This window comes from Stenella coeruleoalba (assembly GCF_951394435.1).
Source record: "Stenella coeruleoalba genome assembly, chromosome: 9".
Taxonomy (NCBI): domain Eukaryota; kingdom Metazoa; phylum Chordata; class Mammalia; order Artiodactyla; family Delphinidae; genus Stenella; species Stenella coeruleoalba.
The window spans coordinates 9,624,918-9,650,638 of record NC_137155.1 but is presented as its reverse complement, the minus strand read 5'-3'; the positions used below and the strand labels follow the sequence as shown (position 1 = coordinate 9,650,638).

The following is a 25,721-nucleotide window of genomic DNA, read 5'->3' as shown; positions in this document are numbered from 1 at the left end:
GAGAAATAATAAAGATTAGAGCAGAAATAGAGACTAGAAAGACAGTAGAAAAGATCAATGAAACTAAGTTGGCTTTTTGAAAAGATAAAATTGACAAATCTTCAGCTAGACTTACCAAGAAAAAAGGGAAATGACTCAAATTAATAAAATTATAAATGAGGGAAGAGACATTGTAACTGATACCACAGAAATACAAAGAATCATAAGAGACTATGAACAATTTATGCCACCAGATTAGATAATTTAGGAGAAATGGATAAATTCCTAGAAACATACAACTTACCATGACTGAATCATGAAGTAAAAGAAAAACTGAGCAGACCAATAACACTCAAGGGGATTAGGAGATCGAATAAGTCATCAAAAACCTCCAAACATATAAAATCCAGATGGCTTCACAGGTGAATTCTACCAAACATTTAAAGAAGAATTAATAACAATCCTCCTCAAACTCTTTCAAAAACTTGAAGAGGAAGGAACACTTTCTAACTCATATTTTATGAGGCCAACATTACCCTGATACCAAACCAAACAAAGACACTACAAGAAAAGAAAATTACAGGCTGCTATCCATGATGAACATAGATGCAAAAATCTGCATTAAATTCAAGAGCACATTAAAAGGATCATACACTATGATCTAGTGGGATTGGTCCCTGGGTTGCAAAGATGGCTCAACATATGTAAATCAATAAATGTGATATACTACATTAACAAAATGAAAAATAAATATATGATCATCTCAATAGATGCAGAAAAAGCACTTGACAGAGTTCAACATCCATTTGTGATAAAATCTCTCAACAGATTAGGTGTAGAAGGAATGTTTCTCAACACAACAAAGATGATACAGAGAACCCCACAGCTAACATCATAATCAACAGTGAAAAGTTAAAAGCCTCTTCTGTGAGATCAGGAACAAGACAAGGATGCCCATAATTACCACTGTGTGCTATTTAACATAGTAAACTGTAAGCTGAAGCCAGAGTAATTAGGCAAGAATAATAAATAAAAGGCATCCAAATTAGAAAGAAAATTAAAATTGTCTTTTTGCAGGTGACATGATCTTATATGTAGAAAACCCTGAAGACTCCACTGAAAATTGTTAGAACTAATAAATTCAGTTAAGTTACAGAATACAAAATTACCATACAGAAATCAGTTGCATTTTTATATACCAACAACAAAGTATCTGAAAGAGAAATTAAGAAAGAAATCTCATTTACAGTACCATCAAAAGCAATAAAATACTTAGGAATAAATTTAACAAAGGAGGTGAAAGACATGTACACTGAAAACTATAAGACATTGATGAAAGAGATTCAGGAAGACATGAATAATGGATAGATACCCTGTGTTCTTGAATTGGAAGGACTGGTATTGTTAAAATGTCCATACTACCCAAAGCAATCTACAGATTCAGTGTAGTCCATATCAAAATTCCAATGGCATTTTACCCAGAAATAGAAAAAACTACCCCAAAATTTGTATGGAACCACAAAAGACTTTAAATTAAAAAAAAGCATTCCTGAGATGAAAAACAAAGCTAGAGGCATCACACCACCTGATTTCAACCTATATTACAAAGCTATAGTAATCCAAACAGTGTGGTACTGACATAAAAACAGGCACATAGATCATTGGAACAGAATAAAGAGCAGGGCATATACCTATGCATATATAGTCTGCTGATTTTTGACACCAAGAACACACAGTGGGAAAAGGATAGTCTTCAATCAGTGGTTCTGGGAAAACTGGATGGCCACGTGCAAAAGAATGAAACTGGACCCCTGTCTTACACCATTCACAAAAATTATCTTGAGATGTATCAAGGACAAATAGAGCTGTTCAGAAAAAAGGGACTTACCTGAAACTGTGAAACTCTTAGAAGAAAATACAGGGAAAAACTCTTGACATGTATCAAGGACAAATAGAGCTGTTCAGAAAAAAGGGACTTACCTGAAACTGTAAAACTCTTAGAAGAAAACACAGGGAAAAATTCTTGACATTTGTCTTGGCAGTGATTTCTTGGGTAAGACACCAAGCATACAGGAAATGAAAGCTGAAATAAACAAATAGGTCTGCATCAAACTAAAGAGCCTCCACACAGCAAAGGAAACAATCAATAAATTGATACTTTACAGAAGAGGGAAAGTATTTGCAAGCTGTGTATCTGATTAGGGGTTAATATCCCAAGTATAAAGAACTCAGAAAACTAATAGCCAAAAAGCAAATACTCCAATTAGAAAATGGGCAGAGGAACTGAATACACATATTTCCAAAGAAGACATTCAGATGGCCAACAGATATATGAAAAGTTGCTCAACATCATTAATCATCAGGGAAATGCAAATCAAAACCACGAGATATCACCTCACACCTGTTAGAATTGGCTGTCATCAAAAAGACGAGAGACAAGTGTTGGCGAGGATACGGAGAAAAGAGAACTCTGGTGCACTGTTGGTGAGAATATCAGTTGGTGCAGACACTATGGAAAAGACTGTGGTGGGTCTTCAAAAAAGTAAAAATAGGACTATCACATGATTCAGCAGTCCCACTCCTGGGTATATATCCAGAGGAATCGAAATCAGTATATCGAAGAGATACATGTATACCCATTCTCATCGCAGCAATATGCACAATAACCAAGAGATGGAAACAACCTAAATGTTCTTCCAGAGATGAAAAGGATAACGAAAAGTGTGGCTAATATATACAGTGGAATATTATTCAGCCGGGAGAGAAGGAAACCCTGCCATTTGCTACAACATGAATGAACCTGGAGGGCATTACGCTAAGTGAAATAAGTCAGAGAAATACAAATACTGTATGGTTTCACTTAGAGCGGAATCTAAAAAGAAAAAAAAAAAAGCCTGTTTCATAGAAACAGAGATTTGAATGGCCGTTGCCTTGGGCTGGGGGAAGGGGAAATAGGGCAATATAGATCAAACGGTACAAATTTTCAATTATAAGAAGTTCCAAGGATCTGATGTACAACATGGTTGTTATAGTTAATGATATGGAATTGTATACTTGAAAGTTGCTGAGAGTAGGTCTTAAGCATTCTTAACACACACACAGAGTGAACTGTCAGGTGATGGATGTGTTAAGTGTCTTGACCTTGATCATCATTCCACGATGCATATGTACGTCAAAACAGCACATTGTACACTTTAAATATAGTTATATCTGTCCATTACCCCTCTATTTTATTTTTAAATAACTTTTTCATAAAATTCATTAGGATTTTGGTAAAAGTGGAAATAAATGTGTGTGTTCAATCAGCCATCTTGAATCCAAAGCATGGACATAGCATTTTTGAGCAAATTAAAAAAAAATTTTTTTAATATATATATTTTTTTATCAAAGTATAGTTGATTTACAATGTTGTGTTAGTTTCAGTTGTACAGCCAAGTGATTCAGTTATACATACATTCTCAATTTTTAAAAATGAAAAAAATACGAGGAAATTAACAGGATTTAGAATGACTGCCTTTTTTTTTTTTTTTTTAAAACCCCATCCTTGTCGTGACAGGGAAAGTCCTGCATGAGGAGCACGTTGAACTCTTGATGGAGGAGTTTGCATTCCTGAAAAAAGAAGTGGTGGGGAAGGACCTGCTGAAAGGGTCTCTCCTCTTCACAGGTCAGCCCTTGGTGGGATCACAGGTCATATGTAACTGGTGAGGCTGGTGGAGGGTTACTGGGTTCTGAGCTCTCTAGGATGTGAGCTTGGATTCATTTCTGCTCAAGACGTTCTGACTGAGGGCCCATTTAATTTTCCCACGCACCCACAGACAATAAAAATAATCTATTTTTCTTCTTTCCTCAAATGAGATCTGATTGCTCAGTGGGCCTTGGGGAAGACGTGTTACAAATCTCAAGCACATTAATGCTTTTGGCCCAATCGATTAGGTAGAATTTTCTCTCATGAAATCTTGATGAGTTGGAGATGATTTTTCCACAGGAGGTTAAAAATGAAAGCTCTCTTTGCTAGAGGACCGAGAAGGTTCTTGGAGAAGAGAACATGTTTATACTTCTCTGTGGAGCAAATAGAATATGCATAGACCCTTTCTTCCTCCAACATGTTATCAGGACATTGGCTGTGGCCAAGATATTTGATCTACTATATATTCAGCTATTTACTTCATGTTGGTCATTCTTTGAGCACCTCCATTAGCAGAAGGAAATGAACAGCCTGGAGCCTCAAGGTCTGCAGTCTCCTTTGGGTGGACTCCTTGGATTTGTCTCCACCCTAAGGCATCTGGGCCACCTTTCCTGAGGGCTTTCTTTACAGAAACAAAACCGACATTGTCAAGTGGTAAAACCATTCATCTGTTCGTGAGTTTCCAGAAAATATACGGTAGTGGAATCTCATTTCAAAATCCATTTTCAGGGACTTCCCTGGCGGTACAATGGTTAGGACTCCGAGGTTCCACTGTGGTGAGGGCATGGGCTCAACCCCTGGTTGGGGAACTAAGATCCTGCATGCCGTGCAGTGCAGCCAAAAAAAAAAAAAAAAAAAAAATAGAATGGCACAAAATCCATCTTCATCCTTTAAAATGATGATATAATGAGAGTTGTGGAGACAATAATAACCGTTAATCTGCACAAGGAACTGGGCTACGTATGTGACATTATTTCATGTTAGTTCATATAATCCTAGAAAGTGGGTATTTATTACCCCCATTATACAGATTTTTTTAAATGAAGCTCAGAGAAGTGAGTAGCTTCACAAAGTTGACCCAACAGTTGTGTGGCCGAGGCAGACAGATGGGAGCTCAGACTTGTAGCAGCTGTTCGGTCCTCTGCAAAGCACAGGAGCAGACAGGAACCAGCCCAGAGGGAGCTGCCTTTCCTTTGTAAGTTTCATACTTAGGTCCTAGTGATTTGAAACCATGTTGTCTATGAAACTTACAATCTTTGTTTTCTTTATCTTTTTATTTACTTTGCTTGTTTTCTTTAGAACACACTCATAATTATTAGTTGTTTTAAGTCAGTATCAAAGTTTTAAGAAATCTTTGGTTTAAAGAGCAGTGTAACAGATATGAAGTCTTATAAATCTAGGTTATGTTTAAAATTTAGGCTGGGATGAGAGGGGAGCAGTATCTTGACCAGATTTCTCGTACAGATACTCGTTGCAATATACTGTTGTACACGAGATTATGAAGACTGAGAAAACACTTAACGCTGTATCAATTTTCTTGATATTGACTTTATAGGAATTACTGCTTTCTCCACAGCTATCACAATTCCTTCACTCCCTTATCACTTACACAGACAGTTATATGGTATTTATAGGAATATAGGCTTGAGGGACTAAAATACGTTAATTCTTTTACTTCTTTAAGTCACTAACTGAAGGGGATATATGTTTACATATGTGTGTGTGTGTGTGTGTGTGTGTGTGTGTACACACACACACACACACACGTTAGAAGCCTAAAACATTTTTATTACCCTGTGGGCCAGATGGACTGCAATTTCTAGTGAAATATTTTATGTTACCAACAAAGTGAATTTAAGAAACAGGAAAAAAGGGAAACGTTTTTATGAAAGTCTCCATCAGAATTAGTCATCTTGCGCAGCCCCGTCACAAGGCAGGTTGTGTGTCCTGATCACCCAGCCACATCTGTGCGCTCCCTGTCACATCCCCCATGCCCCCAGCTGTCAGCCCCGCCCCTCCAGTGCCCGCCATGTCTGTGATTCCCCACAGCTAGCCCGCTGGAAGAAGAACGGTTTGGCTTCCCCGCATTCAGTGGCATCTCTCGCCTGACCTGGCTGGTCTCCCTCTTTGGGGAGCTTTCTCTCGTGTCCGCCACTTTGGAAGAGAGAAAAGAAGATCAGTATATGAAGATGACCGTGTGCTTAGAGACGGAGAACAAAAGGTAGGTCACGAGAAGCTGCGAGGAGAAGGCAACATAAGGACATCCTCGTGTGTTCACAAGGGAGATATGGGGGACCCAGGGGCCTAGACCCGCACCTTCGACTCCAGAAGGGCCATCTGCTTATGCCAGTGGAACAGGTGCTGGGATTTCACTTACACTGCCTCATGCCATCCTCCCAGCAGCCCCGTGAGGTTAAGAGAAGCTTACAGACTTGAGCAGGTTGTCTAAGCCAAGTCTTTTTAAACATAAGGAGCCTCTGTGAGTCATTTGCCCACACAGTTTCTTAAGTTATAGCTGCCTTCCAACAACCTAGTGGAACAGAGCAGAACCTCAGCAGAGGATGGGGAGGAGGGCAGACATGACCTTGAAAGGTCACAGTAAAAGGACCAGCAAGACCAGGATCACTGCTTGAATCCCGGTTGTACTAGTATTTGCTAACATTTCCTGAGTTCCTACCATGTGCCAGGGCCTAGTCCTTTCATAAGGATTTTCTCATATAATCTTTATACCAACTCTCCGGAGTGGGCATTATTATGATTATGATCACCTAGGAAACTATGAGGCTCAGAGAGGTTAAGAAACTTGCTAAGGGCACACAGCTAACAAGTGATTGTGTGAGAATCACGCTCAGGCAGCCTGTCTTTGGTCCCCAGATGGTCACACCTCCACAGAAATGCACAGGAAGGGCACGAGAAGGGAATCGTACTGAAAACATGCCAGGCCTTGTCTTTAATTTGTCCTGTAGTCCTCACCTGTCCACGAGGTTGGGTATCATTAGCTTCAGGTCCCAGATTATCCAGGAAAACCCGGTGCAGTTTACTCCCAAGCCCGTGTTCTTCCCATTTTACCAGCAGTTTTCAAACTTTGTTAAAAAAAAAAAAAAAAAAGCATTAGAACACCTTTTCAACCCAAATCTATATAGAAGAGGTACACGTTTCAAGCCTCCTGTTGAAGCCAGTTGGTAGGAGTGGTACCAGAGCCAGGCGTGCCCTACCCCCCATGCCCTCGTCCTCCAGGGCAAATGCTTTAAGTTTTTAGGGCCACAAGATGAGGAAGTTATTCTGTCCACATCTCTCCTGACGGCTCCCCTTTTATGTACTTCAGATCTTTTCCTCCTAACCACTCACCCCACACTCTAATGTAGGTCTGGGTGACCTGATTGGCTGAAGGGGAGGCCTCCTTTACCCAGGTTGGAGGTACCCCTGAGCTTCCTACAGCACCCAAAACAATCTTTAGTGACCTGCTTGGGTCCCTTTCTTGCAACTCCGCACTCACACCGTTAGCCGTATTATGGCCCGAGCCTCTAGAGGCGGAGAACGAACAAACCAAAGGTAGTTCCCCTTCGTTCCTTAGCCACGCTGATCTAGCCTGCCCACGCCGGGCCTGCCCCACTGCAGCGCACGGGGAGAGGAAGAGGGAATCCGAGGAATGGAGACGAGAAGGCCAGGGACCCCGACGCCTGCCCGGCATTGAACCCTTTCCCTATTCGCCCTGAAAACGCCATTACTTAGCATGGCAGCCCAACCAGATTGCCTGTCCTTGACCCTGACTCTCCCTGTAGTATAAGAAGAAGGAGGGGAAAGCAAAGAGAAGTAGCCAGAGCAAGTCCTCTCATTCCTGGGACTTCGTTCCCAGAAGGAAGGAAGGAAAACTCTATATTGTGTATATGTGTAAAGAGGTTGAATGGAGGTTATCCATATTAAAGTTGGAAAGAGCTTGAATATTTGGCAATAATGAAATATTGAATGAATTATATAATCAGTTGTCCCAATAATATGCAGATAAAAATAATATAGTATCTGTAGGATCATAACATTTTTAAATAAACATAATTAAAAATTAGTTATACTTTAGGATTTATATTCCATATACATATAGGCAAATATTTGAAAGGACTGTCTCAAACTGAAGATTATTTAGGCAAAAGAATTATGGATTTTTTTTTCCATTGAAAGTCCTTAAATCAATGCTGTATTGTTTTTAGAATATATTTTTGAAGAGCAGATTTTATATTTTTCCTGTCACATTATTCAGTGAAGCTTCTAACTTTAGATCAAATCTGCTTAGGTTTCTCTTTTTCATTAAGCAGATAACACAGCTTTTATCTAAAGACAGAAAAGATAAATCCAGAAAAAGAAGACGCTTTAGAAGAGCGGGGTCTGTCCTATTTGAATTGTAGATTTTTGTGAGTACTGACCTTGGCCTGAGGGGCAAATGTGAAGTGGAAACAGGTGCCTGTGAGTGGGCAGGCAGCATCTGGTCTTGGCATGTGCCTGGAGTCATAGACCTCTTGGAAAATGTGATGAAAGAACGCTAAGAATTCTTTCCCATAAAAATGCACATACACTTGGAAACAACAGTTTGCACAGGATCTCAGGTCTGGATCTTCCAGAAGGATCCGGTGAGATTCAGGGTAAAGACTCCTAAATAACAAACTGATACACCAAAATCTTTGAACTCCCCTGCCTGGTGGCAAAATTGAACAAAGGACCTTTGGGCGGTAAAGTTGCCAACAGTCACCCATGGCGTCTGGGAGGATGGTGGAGGTTGGGATGCAGCAGCTGCAGGGAAAACGGGCACAAAACGAGGACCTGGCACTGGGCACTCAGGTGCCAGCCCGCATCCGCGCGCCCCTGTGAAACTAATCTTGTGCCTCTTGCTTCCACAGCCCGTTGACGTGGATTGAAGAGAAGGCACCTGGCCTAAAGCGAAACAGACATTTAAGCTTCCATTTCAAGTCTGGGTCCCTGGAGAATATGCCCAACGTAGGCGTCAATAAGAATATTTTCCTGAAGGATCAAAATATATTTGTCCAGAAACTCCTGGGCCAGTTCTCTGAAGAGGAGCTGGCTGCCGAGAAGAAACGCATCCTGCACTGCCTGTGGCTGGCGGGAGAGATCCAGAAACACTGCCGCCCGAAGAAGTGAAGGGAGGGGGCAACACGGCCCTGCCCAGACGAGACCTGAGCCTGATTTTTATCAAGAGTTGACCTTCGTCTCTGTTCTTACCATTAAACGTGTCTTGGGTAAACAGGATTCGCTTATTGTCACGAGCCGTGTTGGGAGTGATACTTGGGTAGGGGCACACGTGGTAGGGATGGAAAAAGAACCAACCTTGGTGGAGCGGCACGGGATGCTTTAGATGTCCAGTTTCATTCATCCTTCCCAACGGCCCTGTCGGATGAGTATTATTACCAGGCTTGTTTTCCTTAGTATATTGAAAAAATCTTGTTTGAAGTTACCCAGCTAGTAAATGGCAGAACCAGCCTTTAAACCCCCCACTCATGCGCTAAATCACCGCAAAACAGTGCCTGGAACCCTCCTTCCTGCCGCCTTAAGGAATTTTATTTCCCCCTCCACAGACTCTCACTAGACGACCGTGCCTGGTGCTGGGGATCCTAAAAATGAATAAGACGTAGCCGCTGCCCTCAGTAACTCACAGTGTCAGAAGGGAAGCAAGTCACACAAACTGGTCATTGTAACATTGGAGGTTCAGGCTGTCCCTGGCTATCCGGAGAAGGGTTCAGGGAAGATGTGCAAACCAGGTCCTGATGATGAAGAGACAGCTGTGTGAAGGTCAAAGAAGGGCTTCCCTGGCAGCGGGGCAGTATGAACAGAGAGAAGTAAGAAGCAGCCTGGCCAGTGCCCTGGGACAGTGTCGCTGAAGCGCTGGGTCTGGAGTGGGGAGTCCCAGAGAGGCAGATCTGATGGTGGGGGGCCTTGAAGGCCAGGTGAAGAGCTGGGGTGTTGTTTATCAGGCTGTGCAGAGGCACCAAAGGGTGTTGTTTAACGTGTCGGGGGCGTGGGGGGCGTGGTCATGTTTCTGACTTAGGTAGAGCACTCAGAAGGCTGCCTGGAGAGGAGACCAGAGACCCAGGACACAGCCAGGGAAGCCACGTGTGTTTGCACTTGGGGTCTTGTGCTTGTCTGGACTCGTGGCTCATGTCTGGTCCAATCTGCTTGAGTCCCAGGAAGCTGCCCTTTCGTTTCACTGGTGGTCCTGCTGCATCTTCTTCTGAGCTTGGGTTAGATTTCTTGCTTCTGTAAATGTCTCCCTCTTGGTTTTTTCCCTGCTCCCCACTTGCTATTATGAGCCCTAACTAGTTTGGAAACCATGAGATGGAGGCAAACTCCGTTTTCTACCTCTGTTTCTATTATTCCATCACCAGAGTATCTCCTGGTAAAGCAGGAAAGTATATTAAACCTGAAAAAATTCCATAAGGTTATTCTTTCACTCGCCATGTAAAATAATTTGTAATAAATATTGGTCCATTCGTTCTCTTGTTTTATTATCACATCAAGTGTCCCTCAAGGCCAGGAAATATTGTATGCTCTATGTTTTTGTATGTTCCACAGTATCCAGCATGAGATAAATGTTACATATTCAATGATTAAAACAGAGTGCAATAGTCTCTCCCATTTGGGCTTGATAACTGTTGTTTCAAAATATTGGCCCTATTTGATATTAGAAGTAAGATAAAATAGTGGAAATAACTACTGCAGAGCAGAATAAAGAAAAAAGAATGAAAAGAACTGAGGACAGGCTCAGAGACCTCTGGGACAACATTAAACGCACCAACATTCGAATTATAGGGGTTCCAGAAGAAGAAGAGAAAAAGAAAGGGACTGAGAAAATATTTGAAGAGATTATAGTTGAAAACTTCCCTAATATGGGAAAGGAAATAGTTAATCAAGTCCAGGAAGCACAGAGAGTCCCATACAGGATAAATACAAGGAGAAATACACCAAGACACATATTAATCAAACTGTCAAAAATTAAATACAAAGAAAGCATATTAAAAGCAGCAAGGGAAAAACAACAAATAACACATAAGGGAATCCCCATAAGGTTAACAGCTGATCTCTCAGCAGAAACCCTACAAGCCAGAAGGGAGTGGCAGGACATACTGAGAGTGATGAAGGAGAAAAACCTGCAGCCAAGACTACTCTACCCAGCAAGGATCTCATTCAGATTTGATGGAGAAATTAAAACCTTTACAGACAAGCAAAAGCTGAGAGAGTTCAGCACCACCAAACCAGCTTTACAACAAATGCTAAAGGAACTTCTCTAGACAAAAAACACAAGAGAAGGAAAAGACCTACAATAACGAACCCAAAACAATTTAGAAAATGGGAATAGGAATATACATATCGATAATTACCTTAAATGTAAATGGACTAAATGCTCCCACCAAAAGACACAGATTGGCTGAATGGATACAAAAACAAGACCCTTATATATGCTGTCTACAAGAGACCCACTTCAGACCTAGAGACACATACAGACTGAAAGTAAGGGGATGGAAAAAGATATTCCATGCAAATGTAAACCAAAAGAAAGCTGGAGTAGCAATTCTCATATCAGACAAAATAGACTTTAAAATAAGGACTATTAAAAGACACAAAGAAGGACGCTACATAATGATCAAGGGATCGATCCAAGAAGAAGATATAACAATTGTAAATATTTATGCACCCAACATAGGAGCACCTCAATACATAAGGCAAATACTAACAGCCATAAAAGGGGAAATCGACAGTAACACATTCATAGTGGGGGACTTAAACACCCCACTTTCACCCATGGACAGATCATCCAAAATGAAAATAAATAAGGAAACACAAGCTTTAAATGATACATTAAACAAGATGGACTTAATTGATATTTATAGGACACTCCATCCAAAAACAACAGAATACACATTTTTCTCAAGTGCTCATGGAACATTCTCCAGGATAGATCATATCTTGGGTCACAAATCAAGCCTTGGTAAATTTAAAAAAATTGAAATTGTATCAAGTATCTTTTCCGACCACAGTGCTATGAGACTAGATATCAATTACAGGAAAATATTTGTAAAAAATACAAACACATGGAGGCTAAACAATACACTATGTAATAACGAAGTGATCACTGAAGAAATCAAAGAGGAAATAAAAAAATACCTAGAAACAAATGACAATGGAGACACAACAACCCAAAACCTATGGGATGCAGCAAAAGCAGTTCTAAGGGGGAAGTTTATAGCAACACAAGCCCACCTTAAGAAGCAGGAAACATCTCGAATAAACAACCTAACCTTGCACCTCAAGCAATTAGAGAAAGAAGAACAAAAAAACCCCAAAGTTAGCAGAAGGAAAGAAGTCATAAAAATCAGACCAGAAATAAATGAAAAAGAAATGAAGGATACAATAGCAAAGATCAATAAAACTAAAAGCTTGTTCTTTGAGAAGCTAAACAAAATAGATAAACCACTAGCCAGACTCATCAAGAAAAAAAGGGAGAAGACTCAAATCAATAGAATTAGAAATGAAAAAGGAGAGGTAACAACTGACACTGCAGAAATACAAAAGATCATGAGAGATTACTACAAGCAACTCTATGCCAATAGGATGGACAACCTGGATGAAATGGACAAATTCTTAGAAATGCACAACCTGCCAAGACTGAATCAGGAAGAAATAGAAAATATGAACAGACCAATCACAGGAACTGAAATTGAAACTGTGATTAAAAATCTTCCAACAAACAAAAGCCCAGGACCAGATGGCTTCACAGGCGAATTATATCAAACATTTAGAGAAGAGCTAATACCTATCCTTCTCAAACTCTTCCAAAATATAGCAGAGGGAGGAACACTCCCAAATTCCTTCTACGAGGCCACCATCACCTTGATACCAAAACCAGACAAGGATGTCACAAAGAAAGAAAACTACAGGCCAATATCACTGATGAACATAGATGCAAAAATCCTCAACAAAATACTAGTAAACAGAATCCAACAGCACATTAAAAGGATAATACACCATGATCAAGTGGGGTTTATTCCAGGAATGCAAGGATTCTTCAATATACACAAATCTATCAATGTGATAAACCATATTAACAAACTGAAGGAGAAAAACCATATGATCATCTCAATAGATGCAGAGAAAGCTTTTGACAAAATTCAACACCCATTTATGATAAAAACCCTGCAGAAAGTAGGCATAGAGGGAACTTTCCTCAACATAATAAAGGCCATATATGACAAACCCACAGCCAACATCATCCTCAATGGTGAAAAACTGAAAGCATTTCTACTAAGATCAGGAACAAGACAAGGTTGCCCACTCTCACCACTCTTATTCAACATAGTTTTGGAAGTTTTAGCCACAGCAATCAGAGAAGAAAAGGAAATAAAAGGAATCCAAATCGGAAAAGAAGAAGTAAAGCTGTCACTGTTTGCAGATGACATGATCCTATACATAGAGAATCCTAATGATGCTACCAGAAAACTACTAGAGCTAATCAATGAATTTGGTAAAGTAGCAGGATACAAAATTAATGCACAGAAATCTCTGGCATTCCTATACACTAATGAAGAAAAATCTGAAAGTGAAATCAAGAAAACACTCCCATTTACCATTGCAACAAAAAGAATAAAATATCTAGGAATAAACCTACCTAAGGAGACAAAAGACCTGTATGCAGAAAATTATAAGACACTGATGAAAGAAATTAAAGATGATACAAATAGATGGAGAGATATACCATGTTCTTGGATTGGAAGAATCAACATTGTGAAAATGACTCTACTACCCAAAGCAATCTATAGATTCAATGCGATCCCTATCAAACTACCACTGGCATTTTTCACAGAACTAGAACAAAAAATTTTGCAATCTGTATGGAAACACAAAAGACCCCGAATAGCCAAAGCAATCTTGAGAACGAAAAAAGGAGCTGGAGGAATCAGGCTCCCTGACTTCAGACTATACTACAAAGCTATAGTAATCAAGACAGTATGGTACTGGCACAAAAACAGAAAGATAGATCAATGGAACAGGATAGAAAGCCCAGAGATAAACCCATGCACATATGGACACCTTATCTTTGATAAAGGTGGCAGGAATGTACAGTGGAGAAAGGACAGGTACATGGACAGGTACATGTAAAGTATGAGATTAGACCACTCCCTAACACCATACACAAAAATAAGCTCAAAGTGGATTAAAGACCTAAATGTAAGGCCAGAAACTATCAAACTCTTAGAGGAAAACATAGGCAGAACACTCTATGACATAAATCACAGCAAGATCCTTTCTGACCCACCTCCTAGAGTAATGGAAATAAAAACAAAAATAAACAAATGGGACCTAATGAAACTTCAAAGCTTTTGCACAGCAAAGGAAACCATAAACAAGACCAAAAGACAACCCTCAGAATGGGAGAAAATATTTGCAAATGAAGCAACTGACAAAGGATTACTCTCCAATATTTACAAGCAGCTCATGCAGCTCAATAACAAAAAACCAAACAACCCAATCCAAAAATGAGCAGAAGACCCAAATAGACATTTCTCCAAAGAAGATATACAGACTGCCAACAAACACATGAAAGAATGCTCAACATCATTAATCATTAGAGAAATGCAAATCAAAACTACAATGAGATATCATCTCACACCATCATCAAAAAATCTACAAACAATAAATGCTGGAGAGGGTGTGAAGAAAAGGGAACACTCTTGCACTGCTGGTGGGAATGTGAATTGGTTCAGCCCCTATGGAGAACAGTATGGAGGTTCCTTAAAAAACTACAAATAGAACTACCATATGACCCAGCAATCCCACTACTGGGCATATACCCTGAGAAAACCAAAATTCAAAAAGAGTCATGTACCAAAATGTTCATTGCAGCTCTATTTACAATAGCCCGGAGATGGAAACAACCTAAGTGCCCATCATTGGATGAATGGATAAAGAAGATGTGGCACATATGTACAATGGAATATTACTCAGCCATAAAAAGAAACGAAATTGAGCTATTTGTAATGAGGTGGATAGACCTAGAGTCTGTCATACAGAGTGAAGTAAGTCAGAAAGAAAAAGACAAATACCGTATGCTAACACATATATATGGAATTTAAGAAAAAAAAATGTCATGAAGAACCTAGGGGTAAGGCAGGAATAAAGACGCAGACCTACTAGAGAACGGACTTGAGGTTATGGGGAGGGGGAAGGGTGAGCTGTGACAGGGCGAGAGAGAGTCATGGACATATACACACTAACAAACGTAGTAAGGTAGATAGTTAGTGGGAAGCAGCCGCATGGCACAGGGATATTGGCTCAGTGCTTTGTGACAGCCTGGAGGGGTGGGATAGGGAAGGTGGGAGGGAGGGAGACGCAAGAGGGAAGACATATGGGAACATATGTATATGTATAACTGATTCACTTTGTTATAAAGCAGAAACTAACACACCATTGTAAAGCAATTATATCCCAATAAAGATGTTAAAAAAAAAAAAGAAGTAGGATGGGGCTTCCCTGGTGGTGTCTTGGTTAAGAAGTTCGATCCCTGGCCCGGGAAGATCCCACATGCTGCGGAGCAACTAAGCCCGTGCGCCACAACTACTGAGCCCATGAGCCACAACTACTTAAGCCTGCGCACCTAGAGCCCGTGCTCCGCAACAAGAGAAGCCACCACAATGAGAAGCCCGCGCACCGCAACAAAGAGTAGCCCCCGCTTGCCGCAACTAGAGAAAGCCCATGCGCAGCAACATAGCCAAAAATAAAATAAATTTATTTTTAAAAAAATGTAGGGTGGATGTCAAAGAAAACCAGAACTGGACAGTCAAGTGGTATAAGCAGATTTTATTCAGGACAATTGCAAAAGGGGAAAAGAGACCTTGGTATAGGACTGGGCTCAGTTCTGCACACAGCATGGGCCAGTGGTAATTTATAGCCGAGGAGCGGGCTTAGGGGTCGGTGGAAGATTACTGAGGGGAAACATCAGGGGTGAGGGGGATTCTGGCTACACCGACTTGACGAGATTCTTGCTGAAGGCAGCTGGCACGATTAGACACCAAGGTGTGAGGGATGAGGAACTTGATCACATACTGAGGGACTTAGAAGTTTTGCTAAAACTGGGTGATGCAAAGACAGACGGGAAAGCCCAAAGGTCGAGATCTAGCTGAGCACAGGGCTCAGAGCAGCCAGACTAAATGTGGTCCGGGAGAGAGTCTTCGTCACGGGCTGTGGGATTACTAATTGACACTGTTAACTGCTCACCTCAAGCCTGTTTTCTGTTTGGTCAAGAGATCCAAAATGAAAACATTAAGTTTACTAACTCGTAGGAATTGCAAAGGGAGAAGGAAGAGGAGACGGGAGAAAACAGAGCTGGGAGAGAAGAGGGAGCAGAAGCCTCTTCCTCTTCTTCTTACAGCTGCCCTCACCTTCCTCTGGGGCAGCTGAAAGCATCCTGGCTGACCCCCCACTGACGCGTTTCCCAAATACTCCTTCCTCTGAAGGCCACGCCCCACCCCTAATCACAACTTTTCAAAGAAGGAGCCACGAGTAGAATCGGAAAATACAACAAACTAGTGAATATAACAAAAGAAGCAGACTCACAGGTATAGAGAACAAACTAGGGAATTCCCTGGCAGTCCAGTGGTTAGGACTCCACACTTTCACTGTGTAGGGCCCAGGTTCAATCCCTGCTCGGGGAACCAAGATCCCAGCAAGACTCAAGTCCCGGCCAAAAAAAGAAAGAAAAAGTGGTGGGATTTCCCTGGAGGCGCAGTGGATAGGACTCCGCGCTCCCAATGCAGGGGGCCCGGGTTCGATCCCTGGTCAGGGAACTAGATTCCACGTGCATGCTGCAACTAAGAGTTCGCATGCCGCAACTAAGGAGCCGGCAAGCTGCAATAAGGAGCCCATCTGCTACAACTAAGGAGCTGGCAAGCCACAACTAACTAAATAAGAATTTTTAAAAAAACTAAATAAATAAGAATTAAAAAAAACTAGTGGTAACCAGTGGTAAGGGGAGGGGCTGGAAGTATGGGGGAGGGGGAGGTACAAACTATTGGGTGTAAGTAGGCTCAAGGGGTATCGTACAAACGGAATATAGCCAATATTTTTTAATAGATGTACATGGAAAGTAGCTTTTAAAGTTGTATAAAAATTAAGAATTATTTTTAAAATAAAAAAGATAAAACTACAATATATTCCTACAAAAAAAAAAAAAGCCACAGCTATCCCTGAGCCGTTTAGTCAAAGTACCCAAAAGATAGTGACCCTCCTTTGCTCCCTTGCCTTAAGGCTACCTGGACTTCCTTGGAAGGTCTAGTGAGAAGACGTTTGGAGGGCTAAGATTTCAGAACAAAGTAGGCTTTCTGTTCAACTTGAAGGAAAAAGCCCTCTCTCCCACTGTACTAATACTCGTAAGTGTTGGGGTCCCTCTAGGAGGAAGGTAACTTACATAGTGCCCTTGACCCCTCTAGGCCCCTCACCTACTTCTCCCGTAGTCACCTGCCCTAGAAAGCTGCGGGAGAGATGAGGCAGCAAAGTCCAGCAGAGCCCAGCCACCCCCCAATGCACCTGAGTTCTCCACTTGCCTACACGAAGGTGGCTGGGATAGAAACTTCCTTTGCAATGGGGTGGCCTGCAGCTTTGAAGAAGAATTAAGTTACTCTGAGAGGACAGACTAGCAAACCTCTTTGGCTGTAGATCCCAACCACATTCCCCAATCAGCTTTATTGGAATAAAACTGATTCTTTTTTTGAAAAAAGCTCATCTCTCACCTGCATCTATAGCTTAATTGGTCCCCCAAATTGAGGAGAAAAAGGAAATGTTTCTTGCTGAAATCCCAGCAATGCGTGATTGCCTTATGGTCTTCTGCCTGAAGGAATCGAGTGGAAAAAAAATAATAATAATATTTTAGCCAATGACACTAGATTTCTTCAAGAGAAAGCTATTTGGGGGGAAATTCCTTGATAAGCCCGTGCACTAGTAGTGGTGACGTTGAAGGTTGGGGGTTATAGGGGAGGGGACTCTAACGGAATGCACAGCCTTGGGGGCCTAGGTTGATGGGTTGAAGGGGAAAAAATAGACAAACCTCTGTGCAAAAGTCATGAATGGGAATTGAAGCGGGAAAGAAGGGAATAAGGGTTTAGCTCTCTTGGACCTCTTAACACTCAAGGTGTGGTGTGCTGACTGGCAGCCTTGGCCTTGGTACAGCCTGGGGGCTTCTTAGGCATGCAGATCCTCAGGCCTGCCCCAGACCTGCTAAACCAGAACCCGCATTTTAATAAGGTGGCCTGGTGATTCCTGGGCACGCCCAATTCTCTCAGCTTGTAGACTAGTAAGGAAGAAAACACTATTCAACTAATAAATGTTAAAGCACAACTATGAAGGATGCCACAAAGAGGATTTAAAAACTTGTGTAGGGAGAAGATTTTCTAGGCAAGAAATCAGGGAAGGCTTCCCAAAAGAACGTGCTGAACCCTGGAGGTTGAGAAGGACTTGCTGCAGGTGCAGGCAGGTGAGGGAGGGGAGGGAAGGGCATTCCAGACAGAAGGAACAGCATGTGCAAAGCCCGTGTCCAGCCAGTACTGCCCCTGGATGAAACAGGTTCAGGCACCTGAAATTCCTTTTTTGTTCATTCCAATTGGCTTTAAGCCTAGCGATTTTAAGTTGTGGAGTGAGAATGAGCTAACATTTAGGAAGTCTTTGGCCGACTTGAAAAGATCATATGAATTACTATTAAGCAAGCAGACAGGGGGTGAGGGGGGTGTCAGGATGGCGGAATAGGAGGACGCGGAATTCATCGCTCCTCACAAGTACACCAAGAATTCCTCTACAAATGGAACAGTTCCCACAGAGCACCTGCTGAACATTAGCGGAAGACTTCGGACACCTAAAAGGATGAAAGAAGAGACAAAGAGAAAAGCAAGCAACGTGCTCCAGACCTGGTGCCCAGGGCTCACCTACCCTAGTCTACTTACTCTATCATTCCCATACAAGGCCATATGCAGGAAGCACTTTCCACTCAACTTTTTTTTTAAAAAAAAAAACAAATGATGAAACAGATTCAGAATTTAAGCCACGTGGCCAGGTTCCCTCACTTAAGTCTGGAGTCATCAAAGTACAGCCTGCAGGCCAGGTTTGGGGCTCACGGCCTGTTTTTGTAAAGTTTTATGGGGACACACTCACGTTCAGTGACATAGTACATATGGTTGCTTTCACGCTGCAGCAGAATTGAGTCATCGTGACAGAGTAGCTGTATGGCCCATAACGTCGGAAGCATTTACCATCTGGCCCTTTACAGCAAAGGTTTGCCAACCCCCATTCTGGACGGGGGAGCACAGCATTGAGCTCAGGCCCCTCTGGCTGCATTTTTCTGTTTAGTCCCCCCAGGTGCCCATTCATGTCAAGGTGAAGGGTATAGCCACTGTCATAAAGTCCAAAATACAGAGTCTGGAAAGCGCAGTGAGCAAACAGAACACACTTCCCAAGTTTCATTGTAACTGTTCCTGGTTCCAGTATGTGTCAAAGATTCATCCGTTTGGTTCTGCTAACATCTGAGAGACCTACACTGCGTGTGCACTGCTGGTGCTGGGCTCCAGCGAGACTGAAGTGATGAAGACTCGGCCCCTGCCTCTGGATGCTGACGGCTTACTGGGGAATGGCTCACACCAGCTGGAGAGTTTGACGTCCTAGGACAGGCATCGCCTGAAGCCAAGGGACCCCAGGAAGGAGGGAGCACTTCTGCGTGGGAATTCTGGGAGAAAGTGGCATCTGGGTTGAGCCAAATAAGGAAGGAGGAAAACAAGCAACGTCAGGGATTTGACAGCACAGAGGAGCAGGGTAGGAAATAAGGCCGAAAGGCAGGAAGGGGCTGAGCCTGGAAGACTCCAGGGCCAGAGGGGATGGAAGCTCAGGAGACTGTCAGGAGGCTGGCTGCAGCCCCCAGGTACTCTGCTAAAAGGGGTTGACCTCGGTTAAAAAAAAAAAAAAAGTCGATGTCTCTGGTGTTTTGCTTCCTCATCTTAAAAGAAGGGGTAGGACCAGATCATCTTCAGAGTCCTTGCATGAAGGTTTTCAGCAAGAAAGTAACATGAGTCGAGCTGCATCTCAGGCTGATGGGCCCTGAGGAGAGACGAGCTGGGGTCCATGTTTCTCCCCAGGCAGGTGACTGCAGGAGGGGCTATCCCCTTGGAGAGAAAGAAGCCTTCACATAATGACAGCTGCATTCTTGTACAGACACAGGACCAAGACACTGGGCCATAAAATGAAGACTTCCATCAAGAGGAGGAGGCCCCAAGATCATTCTTGCCTGATGAATCTTGATCAACAGAACTGACCTTCATAGAAAGATTACTTGGGGAATTTCTATGGAGAATATAGGGGTCTCTGAAAGAACGAGTTTGTGCAACTTCAAGGAGAAGCAGTGGCAATCAATTGTCAAGAGGCTGCAACTTGGGCCCAGGAGGTAAAGGGCTTTTTTCTTTATCTGGGGATCTAGAAAGTTCAGGCTTTCTAGAGGTAGGAGGAAAAGTTAGGCAAGAACGCAGAGTCGCCTTCCACGACCTCTGGGTTCATGGCCACCACTGCTGCAGTTGTAACGACCATCAGCTCATGGAGGACTGACCCTGGCCAACCATCTTCATGCAAGGCCTGGGAGAGAATGCTACGACTGAGTCTGTAGCCAATTACTTCAAGCAGATTGGGATCATTAAGGCAAACAAGAAGATGGGACAGCCCACGATTAATCTGTACAGACAGGGAAACAGGCAAGCTGAAGGGAGAGACAACAGTATCATTTTCTTTTTTTAACATCTTTGTTGGAGTAGAATTTGCTTTACAGTGGTGTGTTAGTTTCTGCTGTATAACAGAGTGAATCAGCTATACGTATACATACATCCCCACATCCCCTCCCTCTTGCGTCTCCCTCCCACCCTCCCTATCCCATCCTTCTAGGTGGTCACAAAGCACCGAGCTGATCTCCCTGTGCTATGCAGCTGCAAGAGAAACAAATACCATGTGCTAACACATATATATGGAATCTAAAAAAAAAAGGTTCTGAAGAACCCAGGGGCAGGACAGGAATAGAGATGCAGATGTAGAGAATGGACTTGAGGACACAGGGAGGGGGAAGGGTAAGCCGGGATGAAGTGAGAGAGTGGCGTGGACATATACACACTACCAAACGTTAAGTAGGTAGCTAGTGGGAAGCAGCCGCATAGCACAGTATCATTTGATGACCCACCTACCGCTAAAGCAGCTACGGACTGGTTTGAAGGTAAAGAATTCTCTGGGAATCCTACCAAGGTCTCATCTGCTACCCGGCGAGCAGACTTCAATCGGGGTGGTGACAATGGTCGTGGAGGCCGAGGGCAAGGAGGACCCACAGGCCGTGGAGGCTGTGGAGGTGGTGACAGTGGCCGAGGATTCCCCAGTGGCGGCAGTGGCGGACAGCGGCGAGCAGGGGACTGGAAGTGTCCTCATCCTACGTGTGAGAACGTGAACTTCTCATGGAGGAATGACTGCCACCAGTGTAAGGCCCCTAAACCAGATGGCCCAGGAGGGCCACCAGGAGGCTCTCACATGGGGGGTAACTATGGAGACGCTCGTCGTGGTGGCAGAGGAGGCTATGATCTGGGCGGCTACCGCGGCCGAGGCGGGGGACCGAGGGGGCCGGGGTGGTGGGGACAGAGGTGGCTTTGGCCCTGGCAAGATGGACTCCAGGGGTGAGCACAGACAGCATTGCAGGGAGAGGCCGTATTAGCCTGGCTCCTGAGGTTCTGAAGCAACTTTCCTCCTGTCCCCAGTGTTACCCTCATTATTTTGTAACCTTCCAACTCCTGGTCACCCACCGGTTTTTTGAGTCAGATTATGTAATGTAACCATATCTCTGGTTCCCATTAAAAACCATTTTAGTTAAAAAATAAATAAATAAAAAGCAGAGTCGCTTCAAATGAGGGCGTGGCCACAGGAAAGCACGTCAGAAAGTGTTCACTTCCCAAGCCTTGTACTTCCCTTCCCGAACCCCCGGCGTATTTCTTCACACGGATGGAAGGCTCCCATGGCGGTGCCCACCTGTACCCTGTATGGGAACCACAGCCAGAGGCAGCGCCAGGGCCAAGAATCCTCTTAGGGTACTTTCTTTGCAAGGTAGTCATTCTGCACCTCATTCTTTCCACTTGGGGGCGCCAGAGACTTACCGGGACCAATGCTGACCCACCTCCAGTTTGCAGCCTAACGAGCCTCGTCACTTTTCGAACTCACCGTCTGCGCTGCCATGGGCTAGAAGACTAGCTTTCAGCAGCTCAGAGAGTAAGAGATGATGTTACAGGCGTCTAGGCTCTCCAGCGACCCCGGCCTCCTGTTCACAGCAGGACACCTGACTCAGATTTCCAGGAAAAACTAAAAACTTACAACTGAGACGCTTGTCTGGATTAGGGCGTGGGTAACCTCATCCTTGAGTAAAGGGAGTACAAGAAAATTCTCTGAAGAACCTTTAGCCTCAATGGAAGGACCAGACAGAGTCGAGTTGACTGGATGAACTTCTCGAAGCCCAAGGAGAGCAAAGGACCCGGAAGGGCAGCCCGCCACCAGCTATATACACACAGTGCCCCGCCTGTAAAAGTGTCTCCAGATGGAGGCTGGGGTCAGGGGTGGAGGGAGGGGACACAGGTGCGTAAGCCACTCAAGAGCAGACTTCCTGAGCTAACTACCTTGGATATGGGAGAAGCTGGAATTCATCACAAGCAGTTAATGAAATGCTGGGCAAGGAGGGGGGATGGGCGGGTTGCTTGGTGAGGGAACGATGCCTAGGAAGAGTGGCACAGGAGCTTGGTCTCCCTTCGGTTTGACAGTTGGAAAAAAGAGAAAGCCGCGGGGCTCCAGTGATGAAATCTGCGTTTACAGAAAGATGGTGCTAAACCCACTCCCTGCTTTTCTGTTTCCCAAGGGACGAGGTGGGGAAAAAGTGCTGCAGGGCAGTTCCACGTGGCAGGTCTTTCTCTGCCTCAGCACAGAGATATTTTGTGCTGATTAAGTGACCTGCAGAGGCATCAGCTCATTTTCCCGTTGCATCTTGTCTGCAGACTGAGCTGCTTCCCCAGGCTTCCAGAACATGAATTGTTTTTCTGAGATAAACAAAAAAGTGGTGCTCCTAATTAACTAGCTCATCAAAATACTGAAACCAATGTGACATACATGCAGGCTGAGAAGAATGGATTGAAGTTCCAGAAATCCCAAGTATAAGAAGTGACAATAGTGGAAAACCTCCCTCCTGTCCTTGTCGCCATCCACCTATCTTTCTCCTGTCTGCTGTCGTGAAGTTTACTAATGTTGAAATAACCTACCATTTTAACCACTTTAAAGTGTATGGTTCAGGGGTGTTAAGTACATTTGCAATGTTGTGCAACCATCACCTTTATCCAGTTCCAAACGATTCCAAAAAGAAACTCTGAACAGATTAAGCAGCCACTCTCTCTTCCTCCCTCCCCTGTTCCCTGCAGTTGGGCTCTGCTCCACAGGCCAGCAAGCCTCTTCACTGCCCAATTACAAGACTGAAGAAAGAGCCCGGAGAAAACGACAGACACACCAATGCCTTATTGGACAGGGGAATCTCACTCACCTGAAGGAAAGGGTACTAAAGGAACTCCCCACTGGCAAGACATGGAAGCAATCCTCGCTAATTGGGGGGTAAGAAGGCTACCATTTATAGGGGGAATCGATGTCAGATTGGCTCATCAGTTACCAGGGAAACCAGCGGGTGGGGCTGGGGGCAAGCCTGTAGGCAGTTACTGATTAAGCCCGACGATTAAGGGGATTGGATAGTCATGTGAGTGAAGCAGGGACTGGTCAAGCGGGGGATGTAAAGAGCAAGAGAACGGCCACCTCGAGTGGCCTGACCGTACACTCCACCCGTACAGCATCCTATCCAAGCCTTACAATGTTGTCCACCCCTCTCCCGCGATAGCCCTGGGTTCAGGCAGGTAGAGGGTCACTGCAACCGAATCCCACAAATGCACTACAGACACCAGCAACTGGACAGTATCAAGCGTTAAGATACCTATGCTAAAAAGAGCCATTCACCAAGAGGTGGGCAAACTTTGGAACCAGATGCTAATCGGGTCAATTTCTCACGGAAGTCCGGACGAAGATGACACTGACTTCTCACTGTAGACGCAGCAATGAGACTCACTCACAGCGAGGCCACCCTTGTCGCCCGGCCCGTGAACGGATTCCCTCTGCTCAGACTAGGGAGGAACCGTAAGGCGTTCAACACACACGGTACGGGGGAGATCACGACCATTAAAATACAAGCAGTGAAAGCATCCTGAGGTGACACCACCCTGCCTGTGGCTTTTGTCCTGGCCTGCAGTACCATACCAACCATCTGCCCTCAGTCCCCACAGCCGATGCTGAACACTGGAGAGGCCGTGTAACCACAGACCACAGGGTTAATAAAAGGGGGCTTCCTTGGGGCCGGGGAGAAGACAGGTGAGATCTTTCAAATCCTATTCCCCACGGAGCAGCGAACCCAAATCATCGGGGACTTACCTGCGACTCCCGGGCCGTTTTACAATGTCTTCTCCTGGGGATAGGTCCCGTGGGCAGGGCCAAAGCAAGTTACTGTCCAGATCGATACTTGGCAACGGTCCTGCGGTGGTCAATAGTTGGACTTGGATGGCGTGGACTACTTGCCTCTGGGTTAACATGGCTTAGCCACAGGGTTGATTACTCCTGCGACGTTCAGCTAGAGTTCATGGGGCTTGAGTCAGCCTCCTCGTCCACACGTGGAGAGCGGGTTTCAGTCTCTATTAAGTAGTGCATTCATCCTTTCATTAGCCTGGCAGTAGTAGGGTCATAAAGCAGGTGGAAATACCAGCATATGTCATTTTTCATCAGCCCATTCCTGAACCTCCTGGTCAGTAAAGTGGGTTCCTTGGTCACTATCGATATCCATGGGGGTCCCGTATGTTATGGACAGCTGCTCTAGACCCCACACTGTTTTCTTGCGTTGCTTGATGACTCGGATTGACCTTCTGTAATGCCTCCCACCTGTTGTAACACAATGTAGACGGCATATAGCTGATCCATCCCACTATATCGTGCCTCTGACCCCTTTCGTTGCTGGGACCAGAAGCCCAAGGGTACCCATTAGTTTGCCGTTGCCTCAGGTCCCAAACAACCCCTTCCGCTTAAGTAGCCACATCCAGTTTGCAAGTCGATCCCTGAGTTAATAACCGCACAGCCTGGGTCTGTAATCGCTTACAGGTGGTGGTTCAGGGGTACACTTGTCTTACCGGACCAGATAACACGCAAGCGTTTGATAGATAATGCAGGTCATTGCATTTTGTCTGTATTCACTAGCCATCCCCGTGCAGTCAGGTGAGCCACGAGCACCGGGCTGCCACTTTGAAAGTGGAAAGAGACTCAGACTTTCGGGTCCCACACGCTCGTGGACGGCCACCTTGGGATTTCTCCCCCACGGCTTCCCTTCCCGTCCTTCTTTCCTGACATCGCGGGGCTCCTAGGAGTTTTCTCGGCTTCCCAGCTGCCTCACCAATTGTCGGGCTGCACCCCGCAGGCCTGCAAGGCCTGTAACTTCTCAGCCTCAGAACCAAAGAAAGAGCCCGCACACAGTGACCGAGACATCAACAGGTTACTAGATGGGGGATCTTACCAGTCCGAGTAAAGGGTCCTGGAGCAATACTCCACCACGTCCGGCCAACAGCAAGCAGGACGTGGCAACCACCCACACTGCTCTGGGGAGGAGGAGGCTACCATTTATAGGGGGAATCGATGTCAGATTGGCTCATCAGTTACCAGGGAAACCAGCGGGTGGGGCTGGGGGCAAGCCTGTAGGCAGTTACTGATTAAGCCCGACGATTAAGGGGATTGGATAGTCATGTGAGTGAAGCAGGGACTGGTCAAGCGGGGGATGTAAAGAGCAAGAGAACGGCCACCTCGAGTGGCCTGACCGTACACTCCACCCGTACAGCATCCTATCCAAGCCTTACAATGTTGTCCACCCCTCTCCCGCGATAGCCCTGGGTTC

The 25,721-nt window shown here is 44.2% G+C and overlaps 1 protein-coding gene and 1 long non-coding RNA gene across 2 annotated transcripts in view; one reads left to right on the top strand and one right to left on the bottom strand.

Moving 5' to 3' along the window:
- BLVRA (biliverdin reductase A) overlaps window positions 1–9,073 on the top strand; it is a 54,387-nt gene extending 45,314 nt beyond the window's left edge. The window contains exons 6-8 of the mRNA XM_079931824.1: window positions 3,536–3,643; window positions 5,714–5,885; window positions 8,554–9,073. Of these exons, the coding sequence (XP_079787950.1) occupies window positions 3,536–3,643; window positions 5,714–5,885; window positions 8,554–8,812 (539 nt within the window). The 3' untranslated portion in view covers window positions 8,813–9,073. The remainder of the gene's footprint in view (window positions 1–3,535; window positions 3,644–5,713; window positions 5,886–8,553) is intronic.
- Window positions 897–24,426, bottom strand: LOC307191670. Its single transcript, XR_013829818.1, has 3 exons — window positions 24,221–24,426; window positions 6,638–6,747; window positions 897–2,062 (listed from the first exon to the last, which is right to left on the bottom strand). It is a non-coding gene; the product is annotated as an uncharacterized lncRNA (long non-coding RNA).
- Window positions 24,427–25,721: the final 1,295 nt, after the last annotated feature.